At 36.7% G+C, this 23173-nt stretch overlaps 1 protein-coding gene across 25 annotated transcripts in view; it reads right to left on the bottom strand.

Moving 5' to 3' along the window:
- Positions 1–1329: 1329 nt before the first annotated feature.
- Positions 1330–23173, bottom strand: part of ANK3 (ankyrin 3) — a 560461-nt gene continuing 538617 nt past the window's right edge. For 15 of the 25 annotated variants that reach the window (XM_045581851.1, XM_045581847.1, XM_045581831.1 and 12 more), the window contains 7 exons: positions 21695–22076; positions 20032–20082; positions 18101–18187; positions 11772–11855; positions 11593–11649; positions 10201–10278; positions 1330–2815 (listed from right to left, as the gene is read on the bottom strand). In XM_045581851.1, the coding sequence (XP_045437807.1) occupies positions 10210–10278; positions 11593–11649; positions 11772–11855; positions 18101–18187; positions 20032–20082; positions 21695–22076 (730 nt within the window). In that variant the 3' untranslated portion in view covers positions 1330–2815; positions 10201–10209. Of the gene's footprint in view, positions 2816–10193; positions 10279–11592; positions 11650–11771; positions 11856–18100; positions 18188–20031; positions 20083–21694; positions 22077–23173 lie in introns of all 25 variants that reach the window. The other 10 variants (XM_036438405.2, XM_045581836.1, XM_036438406.2 and 7 more) reach the window with 7 other exon arrangements.

Here is a 23173-nt window from a genome sequence, read left to right as displayed (position 1 = left end):
GGACACTGTGGTAGTATTTATTAACAGAGGAAGGAAGCTGGCTGCTTATGTGTTCAGTGAAGTAGGTCCCTCTTAGGAATGGTAGAATAACCCTGCACAGTATATTGCCACAACTTGGCAATTGAATAGTGATAATACATTTTAATTGAACAAACTGAGGAATTAGGTAGGTATATAAAATTGAAAACCAGCAACTATCAGGAATCTTATCATCACAGTTAATTTTTTCCCCCCTTGATTGAGGGAAAAAGCTTAAATACATTTTATAAGCCAGTAGGTCAAAGACAGTATTAGGAATATATAAAATATGCTCCCAATTCAATCCATGCATGCACATCTATACATATACAGAGATGCAAATAAAATCCGGATCATCCTATTTTACTACTTCTCTGATTAAATTTATGAACTTTTGCTTGAACTTAAGGTTAGCCAGTCATAAAGTCCTGAAGTCAAGTTTTCAGGTATATGCACATAACACCCATTTAATACCTAGACAAACACACTTCATCAAGCTTCTAGTTCAGGATAAACACCTTTCTGTCAAGGACTGTGCGTCCACAATTCATGACTCTTATATGGGAAGTTAGGACACCTGGATTCTGATCCTGGTTTACCATTCCACCTGGGGTAGGATGGGGTGGGGGGAATGTCATAGGATAATTTTGGTTCAGGGGGAGGAGCACATTCCATATTTGTCTCTCCTCCATCCCCCTCTTCTCTAAAAAACCAGTGAAAAAATATCCTGTGGTAAGAATTAAAGAAAGAAAAAAGAAAGAAATAATGAGACTATGGTGCCTGGACACCATACACCTGGCCGGAGAGGGCATCCTGGCCCCAGAAGGTGTCTTCTGGCAGTAAGGCCAAATCTTTTCAAGAGAAGTTAGAAATTTGGTTACTGTGTGACATTTCCTAACTTCTAGGCACTGACAGTGAATGTCAATTAAAAAACAAACAGTTGCCTTGTGGGGTAAAACAGTGGCCAGTGGAAAGGTTCCTGGAGGTGCCAGTTTATGACTTCCGGGCATGCTGGTCTAATAGCTCCAACTTCCCACTTTTGAGGGGTGGGGTGGTGAGACAGCCCAACCCAGAGGTGAGCAAAGATCAATTGTCATCAATCTTTAATTCATGGCTCCGCTATGAAATGCTCCAGATTGTTGCAGCTTGGGAGTTTGCAGGGAAGAATGGAATGTTAGGGGGACTATCTCCTCAGTGACCCCAGAGGCGGAGGCACCCATAGGATTGGTGAGGGGGATCGGTGCTGCCAAATGATAAGGAGTTAGACAATGATCTTCTGTAGGTGAACACAAGGACACGGTAGAGCACAGATAGGTGAAGAGTTGAACACAATTTATTTTATGCTTAAATAATCGACTAGGTCATCCAGTGTATGGTTTTTTTTTTCATACATTATGTCATTAGAGCTATGTGTCCATGAATGCTGATTTCATATGAATATAATCAACAAATTAAAGGATTTAACCAAAACCCAAATAAAAATGCCCTTTAAAACATTGCAGCCTTATTAACCTAGTATGACACTGCTAGAATGGTTACAAATGATTGGCTTACTGAAAGGTGTCTACATCTTAGAGCCAGTACACGATACAGTGGTAATTTTACAGCGTGCTGCCATTCTACTAGCTAAGGGTTTCTGTTCAGTCCATTTTAAACACCCCTGACTTGGGGCCTCTTATGAGCACCATCCACCTCTAAAGCGGCAAGCATTACCCCCCCTTTTAAGCACTAACAGAGAGCACCCCCTCCCCCTAAAGCAACTACTGTATAGGTTTTTTTTTTTCTTCTTCTTCCATTTTTAGGTCGTTTAATTGGAAAATTGGCAATAGCAACAAATATTAGATGAAGGGCTTTTTGTTTACAGATAAAATCTTCTGTGTTGCAGTGTACGGTAGTGTTTGCAAAATTGGAAAAGATTTAATCAAAATAAGGTGATACACATGCATCAAAATATTAGTATTCTGAAGAAAAATTTTTTCACAGAACTACAGAATTCCTCATTTTGGGAATTATTTAAATTTGCAGCAGATTTTAAAGATTTGCCTTTTTTTAAAATCAAGCTAGCAGTTTTGCATATACAAACATTATAATTGCTAATATACAAGAATCAGTAAAGGTCCCTCCCCCCCAGAACCACCCCCTCTTCTTCTAGGGTGTAGTCCCTTGAGACCTCTATGATGTTAAATGCATTTGCATGATGTTAAATGCATTTGCAATATTCTGTTTGGGTTCTAAGAGGCAGTGCCTTATCAACATTTATTCTATTTTTTTTTTCTTCTGTTAGAATTTATACACTGTTATTTACAGCAAAACTATAGATGTTTTAAAAAAGAAACAAATAGTGTTTTATACCCTGACAGTTTGGGTCCAAGAAAAATAAGGCGAGCTGTTGTGGATTTAGTAATTTTAGTGTTTCTCTGTGATTTTCATCAGTCCGTCTCCTTCTGTTCCTTCAGGAGGCAGGAATTTCTTCCTTTTGTGAATGACACCAAGTTCCTTGAGATAAACTGTTAACGGCATGGCTTCTTGTATATACACTGCATTGCTAATTGCACACGTGCTAATCCTGGGAATGAACGTGAATTTCCATGCTCTATAAAGTTGGCTCATGCTAAATTAAAATGTGGGTGGTTTTCTTTTTCTTCTTTTCTTTTTGTGTAAAAAAAAAAAAAAAAAAAAAAAATCATGCCATTAATGTGTGGAAGCGGCAAACACACACACCCTTCTCCTCCAATCTCTACTTCCTGCTGACATGTCTTCATAAATTTCTCAATACTGGCAGTAAAAACACGTGATCCTGTGGGAAGACAGACAATAGGTAGTGAGTGAGGTTAGCTTGCTTTCTTTTTTTTAAAAAACAGAGAACTTGCCTAAGCCTTTCTTGCTATTCAACAGAAAAGGCTCAGAGAGTGGGAGTCCTGGGCCTCCTAATGGGGCAGGTTAGCATGAAACTTTGGACTCAGGCTATCTGCTAGATGCCCGAGAGGACAAGGCCCTGATGTGTGCTGGAAAGCTCTTTGAAGGCTGTGACCTCCCTTCGGTGATCCTGTGACCTCATGCAACTTTGTTTGCTCTATTTGTGGTTTTAGAGATTGAGTCAGAAAGACTCTCTTCTAGGTCATTCACTGGGGCCTCTGGGGAAGCCCTGGGGCCTCTGGCTTCTCTGTAAAATGAAGAGGCTGACGGGTGCTTTCTGAGATTTCCACCAAGAGCACAGTAGTAGGGGCATGAGGTTTTCATGGGCACAGGGATATGAATTCAGAATAGTGCATCTCAGTCCTGTCTGTATGCTTTATATCCCTCACCTCCCAAAATGCAACCAGTCTTTCAAAAAGGGAGGACAGTGCTATTGCTTCATTACTATGAAACCGTCTTTCATTTTAATGTGCATATGGAAAAATCTTCAGCCATTGGAAAGAATACTTTCCCCTTTCCTGTCCCATATCTATGGTGACAGTATAAATTAATTTTGAGGTTTGTTTTTTTTGAGGCTCCACTAAGATGTCTTGTCTTACTCGATAATACCTGCATAAAGAATCTGTTTTTTAGCCGCTCTTAATATGTCAACATAAATCAACATTTTTTTTTGGCAAAGGTTTTCATACTTTGGTGCAGTGTGTATTGTTCTTGGTATGAACTTTTTTTCCATAAAATAAAATTATTCCCACATCTAGTCCTTTGTCAGCATGAAGGTGACAAACTTGAATGCCTGCCCAAGAACAAGACACAGCCCCTACAGAAACCTGAGAAAGGCAAGAACAACCCTGTTCACCAACATGTAAGCAGGTCTAGGATAACCTTTAGGATTATTTCTGTTAAGGCCCAAAAGTCTTCCCAGTGACCTTGACGTTGTTTACTTATCCTGGACAAGTTTCTTCCCCTTTAAGGTGGGTCACCCAGGATACCTTGGCTTAGGTAAACATGCTGGTACAGCACTTCCTTTCTCTGCTCTATTGCAGTTCTGGTCCCCCCCCCCCCCCCCTTTTTTTTTTTTTTTTTGTATTAAAAGTGCTGCTGACCTCCACACCCCAGGTCACCAATGCTGAGAGCCAAGAATATCAAAGTATCAATTCCTTGTGGGGTGATTTCAACATCCGCCCCCTCCCATGGCTCTGCAGAGTGCCAGAGAAGGAAAGTGACTCATTTGGACAGGCTCCATCCCAGAAGGTGTGCAAATCAGAGTAAGAAGATCAGGATTTTCTCACCTCTGTTTTTATATTATTCCTAATCTTCCAGGCACCAGGCTTTTTAGATGGTCCTATAATGTTACCCTAGTGCTATAATATCATGCTGTTTTCTTAGGGAGAATTTTCAGCAATTTTCTCTAATCAACCCCCTCCCATAGACCCCTGATTTTTACAGCTCAATGGATACATAATTTACATACCATACAATTCACCTATTGTAAATAATATAGTTTGATAGTGTTTAGTAAATGTATGTAGATGGGCAACTCAATTGAACTTCATTTATGTTTGCTTCATCTCTTCCAAAAACTAATCCAACTTCCAAGGATAAATCTGGCCATAAGGAGTAAGGTCTTTCTCTTATCACCCAATGCAAACGACCATTACTTTTTAGAAATACTGGATATGTTTTTATAATCTTAAAAATGCTATTAATTGTGCCCATTTATGGTTATGATTTGATAGTTTTTTTAAAAAGTTGAGAATTAGTTCCCCTTATAAATCTCTTGTTCTCACACCAGAGTGTGTTGGCTCCAATCACATCGGATGCAGGAAGGTCATCACTGGATAAAAGACTTTATACCAAGTTGCTCAAACAGCAGTAGAGCCTTGGCTGAGTGCCTGTTATAAAATATCGACATCCTATATAAACTGTGATAAGAGCGACACCTGATGGAAAGGTATGAGAGGGCAGGAGCCATCAAGATGACATTCCAAAGAAAGGACAAGTCATCTTCTCTTTCTGGGTCCAGATAATAGGTTCCAGGTAGAAGCATTTGCATTTAGGAATCTGTCTTTGGGTTTTGCAGACCTTTCAAACACAAAGGTAGTAGAAACCAACTCAAAAAGTTAATCATTTCACTGTACTTTTTATTTTCTTTTAGGAAACACTTTAAAATGTAGAAAAAAACAGCTATTCAATGGATTTTCATGGCAGTTTATATTTTATAGATGAATGTTTTCCTTTCCAAGTCAGGAGTATGCTTGAATTAGAATTATCCTTTCCTTACAGGTCTACATACCAGTAATTTTTAGCTCCTAAGGTCTAGCTTAAGAGAAAAAAAAAATGTCTGAAGCTCTCTGTAGCCCAATGAACTTCTAATGCCCACTATTCTCCGTTGGTTCTCACACTTGGGGGCACATTGGAATTATCTGCAGAGACTTAAAAAAAATCCCAATGTCCAGGCCATATGTCATTCAAGTTTATTTATTAGAATTTCTTGGGGGCAGAACCCAATATCCAAAACCCCCCCCACAAAACTTAAAAGCTTCCCAGATGATTCCAGTGTTCAATCAAGTTTGACAGTCAGTTCTATGTTCTGGAGCAGCAAATTCTCATAGTTTGATGTGCATATGTATCACCCAGGGATCTTCAAATGCAAATTCTGATTCAGTAGTGTGAGGTGAACTCAAAGATTCTGTGTTTCTAACAGGTCTCCCAGGTAATGCTGATACTGCTGATCCATAGGCCACACACACCAGGAGGATCTAAAGCAGGGGTGAGGAACGTCTGGCCCCACCAAGACTTTTTTAAAGTTGATAATTTTGTATTGCCCTTTAATGATATTATAAAAATCCAAATGGCTCTTGGCAGATAAAAGGTTCCCCACCCCTGATCTAGAGCATCAAGACTACATGTCTGTCAACACGTTGGTCTCCAACTTTTCCTTTGCTCATGACTTTGCATCCACTTACACTTCCCTTCCCTAACCTTCATCTATATCTAACTCTCTCTACCCTTCAAGTTAGTTTCAAGTGCCATCTTCTTGAAAGTGCAGACTGCTGTCCCTTTGCAGGTTAACACTTACTCATCTTTAAAGACTTAGCTCTGCTGTGGCCTCAGGAAAGCCTTTTCTGATAGGCCTTCCCTAGAGCCCACTGAGAACACAGAGCATTTGTTAGGCTAGTCCTTCCTTCTCTTCTTACCCACCTCTCTTGCCTTCTCATTGGGTCCTGGGCTTTGTATTTTTAGCCCTTGAACAACCTTTGTCCCATCTAGTTCCTCCTTGCAAGATAAGAGTCCCAGAAGGACAGGCAGCATGGAGGTTTTCTTCATGATTGCATATCTACCCTTTTCATTCTTCACCAAGTGAAAGGTCAAATATTTTTTGAAGGAATAAATACAATTAGTCAACTTTTTGACTCAGATAAAGTGTGGCCCTGGCAAACTTGGGCACTGTTGCCACTCTTGGCTTCCATATGGCTGTGAGATCCTGAGCATTCCCCCACAGAGGCTTGGAATACAGCTATCCTACTATTTTTACAGCTTCTTTCTGGGGACCTTCCCTTGCCACAGCCTCACTAATGGTACATTTGAAGTAAATGTTTTATAGATTATGGCTACTTTAAAAATGAAAGCTTGATTTACTAAAAACAAAACAAAACAACACACAAAAACAAAAAACACCCACACAGTTTTTACTATGACCAGTATGAAGAAATTTACTCAAAGTTGCCTTTGTACAAACTTTGATTAACGTTTGCTTTTAGGTTTTTTAATAGTCATCAAATAATATTAAACTATTAATTTAAGTAATAGTTAATAACTAGGTTCTGGATAAGTTTAAATCTCTTAGCTTTTGCTCATTAGCTATAGGACCTTGGGTAAGTCATTTAAATTGTAAAACTTCAGTTTCCTCATTTATAAAAAAAGGATGGTAGTACTTACCCTATAGTATTATTTTGGGGATTATATGAATGGGGGGGTATATACTAGTAATCTTACCTAGTACCTGTCATACAGTAATCATTTGATAGAATATGACTATTATTCATAAGTAATTTTAGAAAGACAGGTTGGTGTAACAAAGGGCACTACTAGGCAAGAGTATCAATCATGAGCTGTGACAGCAGAAAGGTCTGATCTCTCTGAGCTGACATCAGTATCTTTATCTCTAAAAGGAAATAAAACAAAATTGGTCTGACCTGCTTCGAGGCTTGCTTGAAGGATTACACAGGAAGAAAACGGACAAGCACTTTATAAACTACAGTATAAATCACTATATACTACACATAAATCTTTAAGTGACTTTAAGCCATTGGCTTTCCCCATTAAAAGTAGGATGGTTGTGGCTTAGTATTGCAGAAAAGCAGGTGCAGGGTTCAGATAACTCAAAATTAAACTGGCTGTACAATGGGAAATAAAAATTTGATGTCACCATCTCAGACTCAGTGAAATTTGGAAGTATTCTGCTTGCTTGGTTCTGTTATATATATATTTTTAAAGGGCAGCCAGCAAGGCTATAAAATTTCTCAATCTATTTGCAAATTGATTTTTTCCAGAGCACATTCAGTGTCCTGGAATTCCAGGCAGTATTCTTGGACTCATTTCCCAGGTTCTCTGTGGAAGGTAAATACCACCCCGGAGGGTAGACTGGGGCTTGCAGTCAAATTGCCATTCTTTCCATCTGACACACTGAGTTTGCTCTACCTTGAAGTTATTCCCACATTCATAGGAATTCTCCTACTGAGTTTCTCTCTCCTTTGAGGGGGATAGCAAGGTAGCCCAGGCCCTGTCAACTTCTTTACAATGTGTACTATTTGTAATTTTAAAGCCTCATATATATTTATTGAGCAAGTTGCTCTCTGCTAATATTCTCTATAGGACCCTAGAAGCACAGCACTGTCATATAGTTTTTGGCATCATTTATTCATGGATATTAGGTATTTGTTACTCTATAAAAATGGCCCAGCTAGTGTAGGTAACAATTCTGGTTTTTTTTGTTTTGTTTTGTTTTAAAAAACAACAACATTTATTGATTTCAGAGAAGGGAAAGAGAGAATGAAAGATAGAAATATCAATGATGAGAGAGAATCATTGATTGCATGCCCCCCACTGGGGATCAAGCCCATAGCCCGGGAATGTGCCCTTGGCCAGAATCGAATCTGGGACCCTTCAGTCCACAGGCTGACGCTCTATCCACTGGGCCAAACTGTCTAGGGCTACTTCTGGTTCTTTTCCATCAGGTGTATGAGTCTATGACTGAATGAGATGTTAAACTTTAAGGGAGACACTAAAGCTGACTGACCTAGTTTCTATTTTCACTTAGAATTGCTTAAATAGACCAATTCAAGACAGCAAACTCATGTTCAGTGTTTTAGTAATTTGCTACATAGTGTCTTCCATCAAGTTTAACTGTCTGACATGCATAATAGGTGGGTTCATTCTAGGTATTGTTACACTGATATTATTCTTAATTATCCAATCTCTTATCAGCCAGTAAAAAACAAGTCATGTTTCTATCTCTCAATCCATACTACCTTTTACCATCCTCACTGCCCAAGCCAGGATCTAACATAGCCTTCGCAGGTTTTCTTGTCATCCATCATTGCCACTTCTGATTCACTCTCTGCCCTGCTGCTAGAGTGAGTGATGCAGAACACAACCTGCATTATAGCCCACCCTTGCCTAAGAACCTTCAATGGTTTCTCACTGTTTTAGGGGTAAAGTCCAGAATCTTAACAAAGAGACACGCAAGGCCTATTTGGATCTTTCCTACCTTTCCAGACACAATGGCAAACTCTTCTGCCACTTACACTGACCCATTCTCAGTTTCTCTTTCCCTGTTTCCTATTTGTTGCCTCTGCAGAATGCTATTGCTTGTGCCTAGCCGTAGCAAATTTCCCACCCCTCATCCAATTCTTTAAAACTGAAACATCCCCCTCCAAAGGAAAGCATCTGTTACCTCAGATCAAGGTCAAGTTTTGGTTCACAGGTTTGAGGGTGTGGGCTCATTCATTTTTTGTTTATGAGATATTGGGCAAAATTCTGGGCCTGTTTTCTCTCCCGTTAAATGGGTTGGTTGTGAGAATTAAGCACACAAGTGAAACACTTGGAAGAGTATGTATAGTAAATGCTATTCCAGAGCACTCTGCAGTTCTTAGTTTTGATTGTTTCCCATTTAATATCTAAAGTGTAAGCTCGGGGAGAGCAAGCACCTTGTCAGGACTGTCTAGCGGTGACTTCTCAGTGCCCCTGTGGAAAGCCCACAGAGAGGAAGTGAAATAACATATTTAAGCTGATAAGTAAAAAATGATAAGGTGTTTTAGTGGAGGAAGAATTAAGAATTTACTTGGGCCTTAGTTACAGTTACCTCTTATAAAACACTGGGGACAATGAGACTAGATATTTTCTCAGGGTTCTGGGAATTGGGGAGCAACAGAGGTAGGAAAGCTGAAACTGGAACCCGCTTGCTCTCTCTGTTACATTGGCCAGCGGGGCTAAGAGAACTGTCGGTGAAAAGCCCCCAAAAAACATTCCGCTTTACCTTGCAGGCTTATGGGGACATTTTCAAAGCTATATTGCTTTTTCACCCCAAATTGCCTTCCTAAGGATAGCTATGTAGAAATAAGCAGAATAAAGTCAAATTTAGAAAACAGTGCTAAAGGAAAACACTCTTGTCTATGAAGTAAAGTTCAGACAACTTTAAACATTTTAACTTATTGTAAAAAAACAGCAAGTACCATTAATTAATTTCCTATTTAATTTGCTTTGGCTTACATGAAATATATGAAATAATACATAGGGATTTCATTCATTTAATTTAAACTTGACAACTACTATATTTTAATCAAAATTATATTTTCAGTGCTGTTCCGCTAAAATGGGGAAAAGCTAGGTCAATACAATTCTCACAGAGTATTTAAGAATTACTCGTTGCCAAATTATCTTCCTGTTGACTGCATTTGATACCGAGCCTTCCCTCTTCTAGGAGATTCAAACATCTCTGTTTACACTTGCTTCTGCAAATGCCATTTACTAGGAAATTCCTGACAAATTCCTGAGGAGGTTTCTGGGTTGTGAACTAGAGTCAAGTTTAGTGTGTGTGTGTGTGAGCATACATAAAAAACGTAACTCTCACGACTTCATACTGCATATGCAAAGCTGGAACACAGTGAGAGAGAGAGGGGGGCGCTCTCAGTCACTTCCTGTGTGCCACAGGGAGTTAATGCTATTGATGGTGATATGAGCGCACATCGCTGACTGACCTTTGACCTTTCACTGTTACGAGTGGCTCTTCTTCTCCACGTGCCGGACTTCTTTCTTTGTTTTCACCTTACAACCTTCTCCCTGCTTTAGAAGGAACGCACACGTTAGGATTTCACGGCAAAGGAGTTTTAGTTTTATGAAGCAGTTCCAACTCTTGTTTCCTCGAGGCTGGGTTAGGATAAGTGAAACACAATTTAAAGCACTTTGCCACGTCATGTCCAAAAATGCAATCCACTGGGGCTTTCACCACACAGCTTAGCACCATCCAGGCAAGCTATGGAGCACCACTGGACTTCACGGGACTTCAGGTTAGTGAGGAATCCAAAAAGGAGCAGCCTGTCCGTTTCTGGTCGGAAGCTAGAAGAAATCATTGCGGAAGCTCTCAAGGCACTCAAACCCCAAACATAAAAAATATTAGTTATTTACAACTTACGCATTTTTAAGCCAGCAGAATTTTAAGCTGTTTTACTGAGACTGAAAGTTCTCAGTAAACCTCTAATCACCACTAACACCATGGAAATGCTGTGGATCTAAGGGACTTTAAAAAAATATTATTTGTGGAATTACCAACCCCTCCTCTCACTCCAGACCAGGCAGACATCAATTTTCCATAAAACAAGACCTCTCTTCACGGAGCAATGGGACACACTTCTCTGAGAGCAAAGTTTTTGTACAAATACTCAGCTTTTACCCTGTTTATAATTAATGGACAACACAGTAGCCTTTCCACAGATTTAGACCTTCTGAGAAATTTTCAGTTCACTTTGTCTTATGTAAACACAGGCTGTTACGGTTTCTATTTTTAAAATGAAAAGGTTAAAGTTCTAAGAAAAGGAAGGAAGAAGCAACTAGCTGTGCTTTTTCTGGGAGATGGAAATCCATTTGCTGAGTTACAAGGCTCAGTAATGAGTTTAGTTCCTGAATTTAGCACATTGGAGACGCAGAGGAAAATTTTTGGGTTAAGAACGGGGTAATTCAGATTTCTCCGTAGAACATACTGTACAGGGAAAATATATTTGATATATGGATCTTGAACTGAGATTTTTGCCATTCTAACATTTAAATGCTGTGCATTTGCTGGAAACAAATGCTCTCCATCCGTGCCCAGACAGGCACTAGGGTTTGGTGGTGGTAGAGGATTTTAATTTTTTCTAGGAATCTTGAATTGGCATGTTCTAACCTCCATAAATGAGCATATCTCTGCGAACTCTCTGAAGACAGTAAAAGAATAGAATGTTAAAGAATGTTAGGAAGAAAAGTCTTTGTCTTTGACCCTGATCAAATGCACAAGCTATCAGGAGCAGCAAACGCTTCAAGCTGCCACACTGCCCACGCCAGCCTGTTAGCTGCGTACACTAGAGCGTTCACAAAGCTTTCCTCCTCTACTTTCTCCTTTACCACGTCCTGTTTCCTCTCTTGTGGGATAACCATTCGTCTTATTACTTTCCGAGTGATCTGTAGGAAGCAATAGTGAAAAGCAGAGATGTTTCCCGTTTTCTGTTTCAAGAGGGGACACTACAGCAAGCAAACAGAACATCTAAATTCCAAGAGAACTAGGAAATCCCAGTGGTGATTACTTTTCTGGTGACGAGGTTGCCTTCTTCATCAGTAAAGTGTTCTTCCGTGACAGATTCACCAGGAATGTGTTTTGCTTCCTCCCCCTAGAGGATGTGGCATAGAGATTAGCAACACACTGGGTGGAGAGATCTCCCCACCACTCCACACACCGCACACACACACATGCTCTGCGGAACGTTAGAAAAAGAAGGCTTATGTTCTACTTGCTCTTGCAGGGCAAGGAGAAGAGGCTGACTCCACTGATAATTATTGAGCAGTCAACAACATTCAAAGCGTTAAACCTCAAGTATGTACCAGGATGATGATTGGCAACAAGCTCCAAGAAAGGAAGAATTTAAAAATACATAACTATAGGATAAACACTTACACATTGCTTTACAAAGCAAAGTTACATTGGTTGAGGAGAGAAAAATTAGCCAATGGTTAGGGCTCTTATTAGATCATCTCACTTTCAGTACATCCCATTTTTATGAATTACAGTATGCCTAATTTGAATTAAGATAGTACCTTAATTGGGAAATTTATCACCCACTGTTAGTTTGACTTAAAATTTCATTTACTAAGAGCAATATATATATTTTTTGGAAGCACTGAGAGAAAGTTCAGGGAAAATCTCACTTTTTTAAAGACAGAACATTTTATAGGTCTTAAGATAAATGAGAATAGCTGTCCGATGAAGTTCTTGGTTTCAGAATACTACTATTTTCAAGTGAGGGTCCTATGTAATCACTGATTATCTGGTTTTAATTGCCACAAAAAGAAAAAAAAAGTCAGTACGAAAGGAATTTAAAATAGTATCTCTGTTATTGACTGTTATAGGTTTAGAAAGGGAAAACTGTCAAAAGACCTTCCTCTAGTGAGTTTAAAAAAATGAAATAAATTCTTCACTCTCCAAGATGGGCTCTTACTATCCTGCTCATAGAAAGCTTGATAAATTTAGATGGCTCATTAATATCTATCAGTTCTCTGATTGCCTAAGAAGAAGAACCACTCAAAGCAAACATAGGACTGTATTTGTGATACATTATTTTCGGCACTGGTCTTCATTCAACTTTAGGTTAGTGCCACCTACAATGTTGGACAAACATCTGAAGTGCAGACCTATTCTATAGCCATATTTACCTATTAGTTAAACTTTTTGTTGGATATAGCTACACCACAGTATATGTAGTTACTGTGCACTGCTGGCTTCCTAGGAAAAGTAGCAGGACACAAAGACTGCTGCCTCTCTGGGAGAGCCAGAATTCTAGGCCTTTCAGTGGCACTGTCACGGAAGAGGTAGCTCTGAAATTTTTGTCAGTGCCAGCCAATGGTGGGAGAACTTGATGAGTGCTTTATGTTTTAACAGGTAGAGAGGCAGTTCTGGTTTAAAATGAAGAATAGTGTAAAGACGAAAACACCATTGTGTTTTGCTAACAATATTCTATTTCCATTCTTTCTTTTTATAAAGTGACTTTGTATTCTTATAGGTTGTGGCATCATAGGTCATGACAGCATGGGGTACACGTGACTCATCTCACTGTGGTCTAGAGGCGGGATGAAAATATATTTCTTGCGACTCAGATTTAGTTCACCCTGAATCTTGCTTATGATTAGTTTCAATTAACACACTTAATAGAGAGAAGGAGATTGGAGAAATGTGGAGGACTCATGATTAAATGCACTAAAATCTGCAATACATCTTTATGGGAGTGTTATTTATACTTAATATGGTTGGTGTCATTAAAAACAATTTTATTTTAAAAGTAAAAGCATAAAGATAGTAAAAAAGGCTGATAAAAGGTCACAAAAGATGTCACTATGATTTAAATATGAATAAATGGAATATTTTTTAGCTAACTTTTGGAAATGTCTAGTTCTCAGAGTGTTAGAAAATCCCAGGAAAATACAGTAAAACAGAATCTTATTGGACATATCATGAAAAGGGGGGAAAGATGCCAATTAATTTTTAAACTGGACAGTCTCAGAAAGAAATGTGAAATAGTTCTATTTATAAGGATATAGTGAATACATATAAGTATACTGATTTATATTAATTGTCTTAGAAAAAACAAAGCCCTACTTATAAGTAATAAACCATGTAGGCTGTGGAGATCTACTCTGGTATGTAGCATTTTCATTTTTTCCTACTGAAAATTCATACTATTTATGTAAAATTAAAGATATAGGTATATCAAACTAAAATGGTCATAAAGTAGTCAATTATGCTTTAATAAGATCAGAATAAATTGTCTATGTAAAAACTCACTAAAGTAGATTAAATAGGAAGGAGTCAAAAATACATTAAAAAAATCATCCACTTAAAGTTTTGTCAAATATATTGGAAATCAAGTGTTACTAAGGAGAGATCTTTGGGGTTTCTCCTTAATGAGATAAAATAATCCCTAATTAGTTTCTAAAGTTCCTGGAAACAGTTTGTACTGTTAAGTAAACAAAATTCCCCCCCCGCCCTCTGGCATTATTTTTGGCAATACCCTCCCCTAGCACATGCTGTTTCTAAGGAAAAATACAATTGTCTGTCATCTATCTACCTACCTATGTCAACCCTGGTGCCACCTTACTGAAGATTAACTACTTCCCTTTAAAATCCTACAAAAAACATTCTCTAATTTTTATTCCTCCTTGAATTTTTTGAATAAAATGAAAGAACAATTAACTATATAAAAATGTACCAATTTGCTTTGATGTATACAGTATTAAAACTTCAACTTTCCAAAAAATGGGGATAGATATCATGTATATAGTGCACATATAACTTGGCAAGTTACTAAGCAATATAGACAGTATAACTTATTTTTATATTTTAAAAAACCCATTTGCAAAGGATGTTGTTTTGTACATGTACATAAAAATCTAAAGCTAATGAACAGTAGTTACTGCTGGACAATGGAATGGGGACAACATATCAATACATATAATCTGAAAAATCATAAAAAATTTTCAAAAATAGACATGAAAACAGTTGTAGTCTAAAAGTATAGCGAAATTTCAGTTAATTGAATCTTTTTAAACTTCACAATAGTTTGGCTGTGAGTTGGCTTATAATGTAAAACAAGCTTATAGGACTGGTTAATTTACTTAAATTGCTTTCAAGCATTTGAAACCATTGTGATATTATCAAATTACATAGAAATAAATGTTTATAAAATTTAAAAGCTCCCCAAATAAATGGGAGTTTAATTTGACACATTCCTTAGCAACTTAAAAAATAATTAAATTTAAATTATAAAATTATACTTTCAACCCACTCATTACACAAACTGAATGGCTAAGAATGCAAATTTGCCTAGACTTCTGGTAATGGAATCCTGAGAACACTATTGACACTTAAGTGGCAAACAATCTAAATATGCTGACTTAGTCCAAGGTAGATAGCCTCCATGAAGTAGGTCAAATTCCTAACATTCCAGCTTCCTAGTTTTCAGAAAAGACAGTCCAATGCTGCCCTCTTCCATGCCACTAGAAAGGCCTAACTTAGTCTAGGAGAAGTTATTTTTTATTTGTTCTGGAAGAGAAAGAATATAAAATTGTGGAAAAAGCAACTAGAAGCTTCACTGGAGGGCTAGAGATTAGGTTCTGGTCCCAGAACTGCTACTGCCCTGCTGATTCTGTATAAATCAACCGGTCTTCAATCCTGTTTTGTCATCTAGCAAAAGAGTGATTTTAGTATTGATGATTCCTTTAGCGCAGTGGTTCTCAACCTTCCTAATGTCTCGACCCTTTAATACAGTTCCTCATCTTGTGGTGACCCCCAACCATAAAATTATTTTTGTTGCTACTTCATAATTTCATTGCTACTGTTAATGAATCAATGTAAATATCTATGTTTTCCAATGGTCTTAAGCCTGTGGGTTGTGACAGGTTGAGAACAGCTGCTGTAGAGCTTAAGTAGCTAAAATAATTTTATGGTTGCGGTCACCACAACATAAGGAACTGTATTAAAGGGTCGAGGCATTAGGAAGGTTGAGAACCACTGCTTTAGGGCCTAACTTTCTCATGTTATATTTTTGACAAAGATGGTTCCCAGCCACATTTACCACATACTACTGTGGTCTCAAGCTCTTTTACATCAGAAAGATACTAACAAACGAGTAAAGAGAAAAACAATGGAAGTCTGACCCTTTTCAACTGCTCCAAAAATCTGAACAGAAAAATATTAACCTAAACAATTCTTCTACAGTATATGTAACGTTCTTTGTTATTTCCATAATTTCCAATTACAATTATAACTATTCGTTAGCTTTTGATTTGTCATATACAAAAAACATTTCTCAAAACTTGAGTGATTCAGTTGTTTATACCATGCTTTCTCTTGTTATAAAACCCTTTCTCTGATGTTTCCACCCAACCTTCCTGAAATTTCACTGACTTCTCTATTTTATGAAGCCTACTACAACATCATAATGTATTTTGGTCTTTTAGTAATAAAAAAGTTAATTCTATAATTAATTACTTAAATATATTAACTATATATTAAGCTCAACTACATTATAACTCTAATAAAAGCTAATTTGAAAATGCACGTGTAGAATGCTAGGAGAACAAAAGAGAGTGCTCACTGACAGTGAGCAGGGTTTGATGTTTTTGTATTCTTCAGAGTAATATTTCTTTACCCTCCACTCTCCCAATATTTTTGTAGGATAACTTATTTTCTTCTGTCCTATACAGGGTTGGGCAAATTTATGTGTATAGCAGTAAGATGTGACAGATTTTTTTTCTTGTATTACAACTGTAAACCTAATTTTGCCCATTTTTACATAAAGGAGAGCCGGCTTCTATCATGGCAGCTATTCTAAAGGAATAGGTGGATTTGGATGCAGTATGAATATGTCAAATGTTAAGCATAAGAAGAAGCAAGTTACACTATGCTTGGTGTACTTTTTCTAGAAGTTTCATTTTAAAATACCATTTCTTGAAGACATGAGAATAGCAAAGCCTGAGCAAAAAGTATGGCTTTACCTTCTTCAGAAAACGGAATTATTTCTTTCCTCTAATTCCAGGAAGAAGTGGGAAGTGATTATGAGATTTATGGATAGCAGGTTGAATACTTACAAATATGCTAGATCCCAATAAAGAATTTGGTTTGCCTAAACGGAATTTTCAAAGAAGTGATTCATGCTTTTTGATAGCCCCCTATTGAGCTCAAGGTTGACTGGGGGATAATGTAAAATTTAGAGGCTGCCTTATTTTCTTTAATGCTTCCAAAGTCTTAGTAAAATATATAAGCAAATTTCTTTTCTTCTTTAATCTGATCTACATGAAAAGTACAAACAGCAGGATTAAAAATTTTTGGATACCTAAGCCAACATCTCTGCTCTCTGCTGAGTCTCCTGACACTTTAGAAATGGATAAGTTTGACAAATGGTTTTCAATAGACATTTCCCTTCCTTTCTTTTCTAGAGCTGCCAACCAAAGAGCCTCAAGTTATTTGGATCACATTCAGAACAGCTTCCTAGTTCAATGCACTCAATCATTTTAACATCAAGAGAAGATCTAGCTAAAGACAGTAATAAAGACAAGCAGCAGACTGAGACACATTCTGCTGGACCTTTCCACGCATAAGGTCAGTGTTTCAAAAGGCCTTTATAGGGGAAATCAGCTTATTCAACTGTGCTGTACCAGGTGAGATTATATTTTTCATTTCTAGAAAAAAATTGCTTCCTATAATTTAACATACAAAAAAAATCAGGCTGTATTTTTGTCAAGTTAAAAACCTATTTCATTAATTTGGGTGATGTTGGTTTGTACAATTATAAAGGCTTCAAATGTATAATTCTATGATATATATCATCTGTATTATATTGCATTGTGAACCAATGTCACACCAATAAATTTAAGCAAAAACTTCTGAAATAGGTTTTTTGCTTTTTTTTTTAAATTTGCCTTATGTCACATATCCAGGCTATAACATCAAAGTTCCAGTTATTGATAAAAACAAAAAACAAAACTAGTTTTCACTTAAACTCTGAAGGCAGAAGGAATTTGAGATTGAGAAGGAAGCATTTCAGTTCTCTTAGCTCATCCCTCATTACTGCCTCTGAGATTTCATTGGACATTTCATTTGATTGGGACTAGTCTCTCAGCAATATAACACTTCTTCAGGGAAAACAGGATACAATACCCAGGAATTCTCAGATAAAATTAATTACAATTGTCAGGTCAAACACAGGCCTCACTACCCTTTTGTTATTGTTTTTATAAGCTTCTAAATGTGCAGACAAACATATAGAGAGCCATTTCATTATCAAGCATGCTAAAATTTCAAAACCACAAGAAAGAACTTTCTAATAATACAGCATTGCCCCATGCTGATTCGGCTACAGGATACCTTTATAATCAAACGCCGGCGAATAACTCGGGTAGTGACTCTCCGTTCCTCCTCTGAGCTTGAATCACTCTCACTGTTATACAAGTCCTGATAAATGTATTTTTAGCATAATTTTACCATCACATTTAAAATAAAAGACATTCTGAGAAGGGAAATCAAAAAAGAATTACTTTTACTTGCTGGTTTCCCCTTCTCTAAGGAAAATTGTGCTGTATATTTGTGAAAATGTTTTTAAGAATTTCAGTGAAAGAAATTTTTGAGCAGGATACTAAGGGAAACTGCTCTGTATATGTATGTATGTATTTATGTATAAGTGTGTGAATCTAATTTATTTGGTCTTTACCTGCATATAGGTTTGATAAAGACCAAGGTAAATAAATGATAAAATATTAAAAATAACAATTTTAGAGACTTTTTGGCACCAGAAAGTAAATCTGCTAATTATTAGTTTGAGGAAACATTAATATTTTTAACTAGTTTTAAATCTATATACATTTGACTTAAATGTATAATCTTATAGTTCAGTCCTATTTTAGTTAATCTACAGAAAAAGGCATGATATTGGATTTTCATGAAATTTTGGCCAGATTTGACAAATTGACAAAAAGTAAAGAATGATGTAAGTATAATTGGTATCTAGTAAGAGTTTATTCAAATAAATAAAGGAATAAGGTAAAACATGTCAAAATATTAGGTCTTATTTAAAGAACTGATATGAAATTAAGAATAGAAAATACACCTAACAGACAAGCACATGGTAGAGACAGAATATAGTAACTAAACAAATGCTAAATTTAGGCAATAAGGATAAGAATATGAAAAAAACTGCCAAGTGGCAATCAGTTCACAGTTCAAAGGGAAAAATATTTTTGGTTTCTAATTAAATGTCATGGTGAAAAATACTTACTGAATGATTTTATTTCTAAATTTTAATCAAATAATTCTGAAAATAATTCTGAAATTTTATTTTCTAAGTTTACTAATTACCTCAAGTTTGAAGTATTGGAGTTAGAAGTTGTAGTTAATATCCATTAAAAAAATCAATGGCAGTATCGATAATAAAAGAAAAACAAGTAAAATTATTATGGGAAGTATAAGTGCTAGCTAAAATGATTAATGAAACATTAGTCAAATAGATAATATAATAGGCCATATTCACCAAAGGTAAACTTAACAAAAATATAAATATCAACCTTGACTTTGTTGAAAAGTTCACGTGAACAAAACATACTACTGAATAGTATATAGTGTCAAATGGAAACAGTTTTTGAGTTTCTTATTCTTTGCAAAGATATTGCTTGCTAAGTTTCCTATTACTTTTTAAAGTTCATTAGAAAAGGATCATAAATTCAGGACACTTAAAATGACCTTTTATTGTTAAAGGAGGCCCTGCAATGGCTCCAGAAGGCAGAAAAAAGTAAGAGGAATTCATATTGTGAAAGGTAAGAGGAATTCATATCGTGAAAGGAAAAAAGTACTCATCAGCATTCAAGGATTAGTAGGTTAGATGAGGCAAAGGGAGAATTCAGTCAGAATTAACCATCCACAGAATCGTAAACTGGGGAACAGTTTTCCCTTGGGTAAATTTCAAAGCAGAAGAACAGATACTAATGCAAACACTAATAACAACTCTAGATGTTAAATTACATCATAATCCTATCAATCGTCATCTAAGAACAGCCCCTCACATGAATAAGAACTGGCCATTTGGCCAGTGTTTTAGTTTCCACTCTTTACTGGAGTCTAGGCTAATCCTATGGTGAAGGGCTGACAGAATATATTAATAGTAAGTAGGGCCTCCTCAGGATCTCTTTTGGAGAATTCCCTAGGAATTGGTAAACAGCGTTAACTAAGAGGCCAAAGGGAATTTTCTCAGTGCTCCTTGCCATGGGTCGCTGCATGGAAAGGGGCAGAAAAGAACAGAATTTTACCTTGTAACAGCACGTAGTCATTCGTGTAAGAGCTGCACCCGGACTTTTGACCTGATTATTTAGGGAACAAAAAGGGGGCTGTTTCTGAAATCATACATCAGATGACCTCGTTGGTTGCTATTGTCCTATAATCTAGTCGCAAAAGACACATCCAAACATCTTTGGGTTTCTTGTGAGGTCAGGCTCATATCTACCAGAAGCTTGAACTCCATTATGAATTTCTATGCTCATAAAGTCTTTATGCATTGGAGTGGGACCTGTGACCAACACCAAAGGCATAAACTCATTTATTAAAAATGCTGCAAACATTTCCTAGTAGTGACTATTTTCCATGCTGGTGAACTCAGCTTAGATTCCTTCCAGGGTTAAGACTTTGTTTTAAAATCCTCTTTATGCCTGCTCCCTGGTTCAGCCAATCTGTATGCACATTGTATACACATAGAAATGCTTACTTATACTTGTATTTCAGTACTTTCTATTGATTTTAATAGGATTTTGCACATGTTCATAGTTAAAAAACCAGAATGTTATTGTGTGGGCTCATTTTTAAAAGGGAATATTTTACTCAAAATCATACTGCTTACATAAGCTAAGAGTTAACTAAAAGCTAAGAGTTAACTAAAAGACAGAAATTGATATTCAAAACCCCACTTGTCAGGAAAGAAGTGGAGAGAGACCTGACAATTTTACTTTCTTTCCCTTTCCTTCTAAACAAGCAGGAAAATGGTCAAAAGATAGTCTGCAGAAGGGAAAAGGAGAGGATATTAGTCAATAATCTGACAATTAGCTCCTCAGTGATTGGGAGTTTATATTTTTTTAAACATCATATTAATTATGGACTCATTATTTGACAAAAGAAACTAGATGTTTTAAGAAAAATGATGACAAGTACTGTTATTCCAAAGATGTATAATTCTTAATCTATGTCTACTACATAGTTCATGAAAAGACATAAAATCAGCTCTATTTTCTCATATCCATCTATGAATCATAATTTCAAACTTTTAAAATATCTAAAAATGATAAACCTCAATGAATTAAAAAAAACTATTAAGATAGTAGCACCAAAATATACAAGTACAAACACCAAGCAAATAATTCTGTGGCAGTAGGTTTTAAAATTATTGAAAACAAATATTAAGATAATTATCAATGTAGATATAAAAATTATTAAAATGATACTTCTTACTTTAAATTTCTCAATGCTGTCAACCAACACACATCTTTTTAGGCATGTTCCTTCAAATTTTAAAGCACACTTTCAAACAACTGACCTTACAGGGTAGAACTTTTAAATGGGTTGTGTGCTAAATTATGCAAAAGAACCAGAAAAGGTCAGAACAATTACCCTCCTTGCATAGGAAAGAAGATTAGATTGGAAGTGAGGAAACTTAAATCCCAGAAAAAATAATACTGGACCTTAAGCTGGTTACTTAACATCTTTATGGTTCTTTTTCCTGTCCTATGAATGAAGATATGATCAAGTGGCTTATGTTTTAGTCAGAACTTTCTTTAGCCCCAACATCAGGGTTACAATTTTCAGTCATGCATTTATAATTTGGAAATAGTAAAGAACCATGGGTCAATGCTACATTAATCAGAGAAAGCGAACCATCAATAACCTTCAGTTTAAAGGCCAGCATTCTGAATAAAGCTGACATACCTTTGGCTCAGACCCACTGGACCCCTCTTCTTCGTGGAGGTTAAGCCTTGGCTTGCCATCTGCAGGAGAAGTCCTACTCATCTTTTTCATACCGACAGGCACACAGGGTTTAGGTTCCTCTATTACAAACTTGCTGGTTTCTTCCAGAGATTTCTGATATGCTGCTAGTGATGATGATGCTGGTTCCTCAATACGACCATATCCATGTGGTTTTGGTCTCAGAGTTTCCTTAGGACTCTGTTTCCCTACATCATTTTGGGATTCTGGAAAGTAAGATTTCGTCTTGGCTTCTGGAGTGACTTCTGCATGGTTCCCATTGGCTTCAAATTTCCCAGGTTCTCCTTTGAGATATGAGGTAATGGAATCTCTACATTGGTCTGGGCTGCAAAAGATCAAACATAGAAATTTTACAATAACACATGGATAGAAATGGGTCTAAATTTTTAACAACTACCCTCTTTCCCTGAAAATAAGACAGTGTTTTATATTAATTTTTTCTCCCAAAGTTGCACTAGGTCTTATTTTCAGAGGATGTCTTATTTTCGGGGAAACATGTTATGTTTTGAACTACTTTTGAAGGCATAAAATAGAAAGGCCCAAGAACTCTTCTCACTGGATTTCAAACTGTGAGGGGTAGTCCTGGGTGTGGGGGAAAGGAGGTGCTACGCAGGCTCTAGGCAGCTCCCAAGCTGGCTAGCTATGCTGTCATTGTTTGTGTTTTGTTTGATTGCACTTCTATAGCTGCTCGAATTCTATATCTTAAAAAGTAATTCTGAGCAGTTCATGGACTGCTCGGAGTTCCAGACCCACTAATTTAAAAGAGGGGGATATCTCAGAATGCTTTTATACTGCCAGTGAAAAAACTGCTGATAAGGCACAAAATGAATTCCTATGATTGGTACATATACTATATTGCAAATCATGTAAAACACTCATGTAGAAAAAAGTAAGGATATTATATAAAATGTCTTTTCTTTTTTTTTCTTTTTTTCTTTTTTAATATATTTTATTGATTTTGTACAGAGAGGAAGGGAGAGAGATAGAGAGTCAGAAACATCGATGAGAGAGAGTCATCAATCAGCTGCCTCTTGCACACCCCCCACTGGGGATATGCCCGCAGCCAAGGTACATGCCCTTGACCGGAATCGAACCCGGGACCTTTCAGTCCCCAAGCCGACGCTCTATCCATTGAGCCAAACCGGTCCTGGCTAAAATGTCTTTTCTTAATATGATAGAAAGATATATGACTTTTCTTTTTATTTCTCTGTTTTCTGTTAAGACTTTAAAAAAAAAATGTAGTATGCAAAAAAAAATCCACCAAAATGTTAATGGTGATTATTGCTAGATTGTGGGGTGTGCATTGATTTTTTTTATTTTATAAATATATATTTTTAAAATTTGAATAATAAGCCTACTTATGTTTCCACTCACGAAATAATAGAAATGTTTATAGTTCTTTAAAAGACTTTGAATTTATTT

This window comes from Pipistrellus kuhlii, unplaced genomic scaffold (assembly GCF_014108245.1).
Source record: "Pipistrellus kuhlii isolate mPipKuh1 unplaced genomic scaffold, mPipKuh1.p scaffold_m20_p_15, whole genome shotgun sequence".
NCBI lineage: Eukaryota > Metazoa > Chordata > Mammalia > Chiroptera > Vespertilionidae > Pipistrellus > Pipistrellus kuhlii.
The sequence above is the reverse complement of the archived record's forward strand: the minus strand, read 5'-3'. Positions and strand labels throughout refer to the sequence as shown.